Here is a 4,332-nt window from a genome sequence, read left to right as displayed (position 1 = left end):
AATAGGAAACCCTTAAATATATAAAATGCACCTAGTAGTATAGACCAGCGGTCCCCAACCCCCGGGCCATGGATCGTTAACGGTCCATGAGCCGTTTGGTACCGGGCCGCAAGAGTTAAGGCTCAGGTGTGAAATCAATGGTTTTCAGGGTTTTTATCAGTTTTAATTGTTATCTTTTAATCGTTTTTATCGTTAACTCCGCTTCCCTGGGTCTTTTCCCATGTGTTATGAATAATCTTCTTTTTTTGGTATCGGTACTGGTTTTATTTTGTTGTATTTGTTGTATTTTAACCTTATAGGGCGGTCCGTGATAATACTGTTGGACATAAACCGGTCCGTGGTGCAAAAATGGTTGGGGACCACTGGTATATACTCCTTGTTGTGGGTAGTATTCTAATTTCACATTTTTAGGAAGACACCATAAGGTGTCTTCTGCTGCTCAGCCTTGTCTCACATTTCCAGAGAAATCGTCCCAGCCACAAACACCTTAAGAAAGGCCTAATACACTTTATTTGTATAGCTGCAAGGCTAAAACAGAGCTCGATAAAACACTGGCCTCTAAGGTTAAGAGGACAGGACTGGAAATGATTTTAAAAGAACCCAGCAAACAATAGGCTAAATGAAAAACTGACTTTTCTTAACCTCCAGGTTAAGTTTACAATGAATATAAAACATAACATTTTAAAAGTTTTTGTGATATAAGCATATTTGCATCCACAACCAAATCATACAAATATCATAAAGGAAAACGGAAGCTGTCCAGAAAATAAATATGTGGCCTTCAAGGAATTGTTTAATAAAAAAGAGCCAAATTTACAAAGGGACATCACATAATGCATATTGAATATAAAAATGCTATATTATTGGCAGATAAAAAACAATGTGGATATGAAGTATCAAACACTATTAACAAGAGCAGAGCTTCCACTGAGAGCACCACCACTAAAACCTAGACCTGAATTTCATTTCATGGATTATTAAAGGATGGTTTTTGTTTGTTTCTTCATCATTTCTAATCTCTCCCACTGTTTCCTGCACGTTTCTCTCCTTTTATGTCAGTCAGATTATCACACTGGTGTTGTCACTGTTGGTGTCACACTGAGATCTCCTGCAATGTTGTCCATACCGCAGAAACACAGACGTGCCAGCAATCTATCAATGGGCCCTTTACGCATGAAAACAAACAGAACCAAGTCCATAAAAGGACTGAGCAGAAATAAGCTGATAACACTATACGGAAAGTCCATGCGATATCTAAATGTTGAAGTACAACAAACGGCCATGGGAAAGATCATGAGAAAGTGGTTAAGCAGCAATACAACTAAAGTTCCTAAAACTCTTCGTTTTTCATCTGTGGGCACTGAGGTGGCAGAAGGAAGAGCTCTGAGGGTCCAAGCAAAACTGAGGATAAACATAGGTGAGAGGTTGAAGACCAAAATAGTGATGGAAAATTGCTGGTTCAAAACTAAGCAAAGAGGTGCAGTGATAACACAAAGGATCCAGACCAGAACAGAGACCAGCAAAGAACCTTTAGTTTGTCTGATACAGTTCATCTGTGGGCAGGTGATGAGGAAACACCTGAAACACAAAACAGACAGACATGCATTCATATCACAGGGAACATTTCTCTGTTTAAGGACTCTTTAGAGTATAATGTAATGCTCAGAGACATGTAAATGCACAAAGAGACAGACAGATACCTTTCAGCAGCAATGCACATCTTGAACTCAAGATTAGCCATCAAACCAAAGAGGTAAATACCGATAAAAATAGTTTCAGTGGTGTAATATTCATGGCCTTTGTTTGACTTCCAGAAGATCATTGCACTGAACTGGATTAGATTGGAGAATAAGAGATTTGTGTAGTAGGTGACCAGAACCTGCTCCCTTCGTACCTGTAGGGAAAATTAAATTATTAATTAGTTTATTAGTTAATTAGTTAATAATTTAATTAATTAATTAATAAGTTAATAATTAATTATTAAGTCACTTTAACGCAATGAAACATAGAGTGAGGCACAGAAAGAAAGCAATCCCAATAATGTCTTACATACCACAAAAAAAAGCCAAAGGATGAGCAATATAGTCAAAAAAAGGCAGACAGTAATGTCCATCCACGTCACCACATCGAAACTCTCCATCTTTATCTAACTTTGTGTGTGGTGGAGTTGCTGTAAAAGAAATATCCGTCCTTTTCTTCAGAAAATAACCTGTTGAATGGAATAGCATGCTTGAAAAGTTGGAAGGTTAAAAATGTTCTTTTGTAGCCATTAAATTCTGGACAGAAGCATTGGAAAAGATGGAAAGTCTATATGCTTGACTGATAAAAAACAAAAATAAGTGATAAAAATGTAATGGTCCTTCAAAACTTGTTTACTCAAATTAAACTGAATGGAAAGGCAGGCCTTAAAGAAGAAATTTACTGGCTCACGCGACGTCAAACCTCAATTTTACACCTATTTAAATTCACTGTCCAAAAATACTTCAGTAGTACATTCACAAGCAAAACATATATTATCCAAGTATTTTTTTCTGTAATGTAACTGTAATACTTAATAATGTAACATGAACATTTTATCCATTAGGTGCTAAAAAGTATAAACTTGTAAGTATAAATTTTTATCCTATTGTATATTTTATTCTATTTATTCTACTTTATATAGTATTTTATTCTTATTGTATTCTAATTTTGCTATATAACTTTTGCACTGTCCACTTCCTTTCCTTTCCCACGTGTGGGACTAATAAAGTTTATCTTATCTTATCTTATCTATTCGACTGGTAACTGAATATAGACAAATATATTGGAGTTACCACTATATAAAAAGCGCTTTGTGATAACATTATAAAAACAGAATATAAGGTTTGTATCTACTTACTTGCTTCAGGGCCACTTTCAGCTCAGCTAGTTGGTAAAATGAAGGCTATGAAGATTCGATTCACAGACTTAATTTTCCGAGTGAATCTGAACAAGGAAACTGCCTGGGGTGTATCATATGCTCCACCCCATTGACACCCCTACGCGCGCACACACACACACACACACACACACACACACACACACACACACTCTCTCTCTCTCTCTCTCTCTCTCTCTCTATCTATCTCTCTATAATCTGTTACCCAGTGCCTAGTTTGAAGTTTTACTTAATTCTAATTTTAAATATAATAATTCCACTTAATATGTCAAATAAACAACACTTGCACCCACCCCTGAGCAGGCTCCCTTTCTTCCAGCAAAATGGGAAACAAGACATGAATATGAGGACTCACTCAAACAACTAACTTACCATGAAGTTTTTTTTTAATTCAGTTTATTCAGTAGTTCAGCATGAATTCATGATTATATACAGACCTTGTTAGAGTTTGTATTGTTGATTGTCATTTATGCTTACAAATATTCAACCATGTATACTTAGAGGCATATAATTAATTGTGTGTGATCTTTAACAGGCTGCAAAGGCTTGGTGTGTATTCCACACTAGAATGCACACCCACATCCTGGGAGCACGAGAGAGGTCATACCTTCTCTTATTGTTTTATGGTAGGATTAACGTAGTTACGTCTGTTCTAGTCTAAGTGATTTTTGTGTATAAATGAACTGCTGGACTTCCTCACGGTGTTATCTAGGGTGAGGGGGGGTCTACCCTCTTCCTGACCAAGGATGTTTGCTTGTGTGCTTTTATGATCCTTTGATCAGCAGTACCCACACACACACACACACACACACACACACATCCAACACACACATCCACCACACACACACATCCACCACATACGCCAACACACACACAGGCAAGGTACTCTTTGTTTGTATGTAGACGTCATATGTTAATGAACCTATGCATATTCATGTAACCTCAATAAAAGGGCAGTGGTACGGGAGAACGGACGAGAGCAACTGGGGTCAAGCGAAGGAACGGCGCCTGTCCGGTTCTCTCCCGTGCATGAGAAACATGAAGAACTTTGCCTACTTGTGTCTTGCTTTGCAGTGTAATTATATTGCCTTCAACGTTCCAGTGGATGGGTTCAAGCTACAAACCTATCAGACCTAGATTCATTTCATTTGCTCTTTGAACTTATCCATGTTTCAGTGTGAGGATGTAAATGACAGACAGGAAGTTGGTTTAGTGTTTGAATAAAAACCTCACATATTTATATAATTTATGCTGTTGAACATTAGATGTAAAAGCCAGAATAAATTATAGGTTCAATGTTTAAATCAGTGTCTAATCAAAATGTGAAATGTTCACTCTTGATCAGCACATACACAGTAGACTGGGATGGTAAAGCATTTCATGATTATCGGCGTGACGGCCACGGGGCGGTAATC

General features: G+C 37.3%; 1 protein-coding gene across 1 annotated transcript; it reads right to left on the bottom strand.

The window, feature by feature from the left end:
- Positions 1–390: 390 nt before the first annotated feature.
- On the bottom strand, positions 391–2,964 carry LOC146560686 (uncharacterized). Its single transcript, XM_085243138.1, has 4 exons — positions 2,879–2,964; positions 2,054–2,209; positions 1,701–1,894; positions 391–1,578 (listed from the first exon to the last, which is right to left on the bottom strand). The coding sequence occupies exons 2-4, from the start codon at positions 2,138–2,140 to the stop codon at positions 1,068–1,070; spliced, it is 792 nt and encodes a 263-aa protein (XP_085099264.1). The 5' UTR covers positions 2,141–2,209; positions 2,879–2,964; the 3' UTR covers positions 391–1,067.
- Between the last annotated feature and the right edge of the window lie 1,368 nt (positions 2,965–4,332).

This window comes from Mchenga conophoros, linkage group LG13, assembly GCF_057382185.1.
Source record: "Mchenga conophoros isolate Kocher_MC1m ecotype Shallow Benthic linkage group LG13, M_conophoros_male_GT1.1, whole genome shotgun sequence".
Classification (NCBI taxonomy): domain Eukaryota; kingdom Metazoa; phylum Chordata; class Actinopteri; order Cichliformes; family Cichlidae; genus Mchenga; species Mchenga conophoros.
This window is presented reverse-complemented; position numbering and strand designations above follow the sequence as displayed.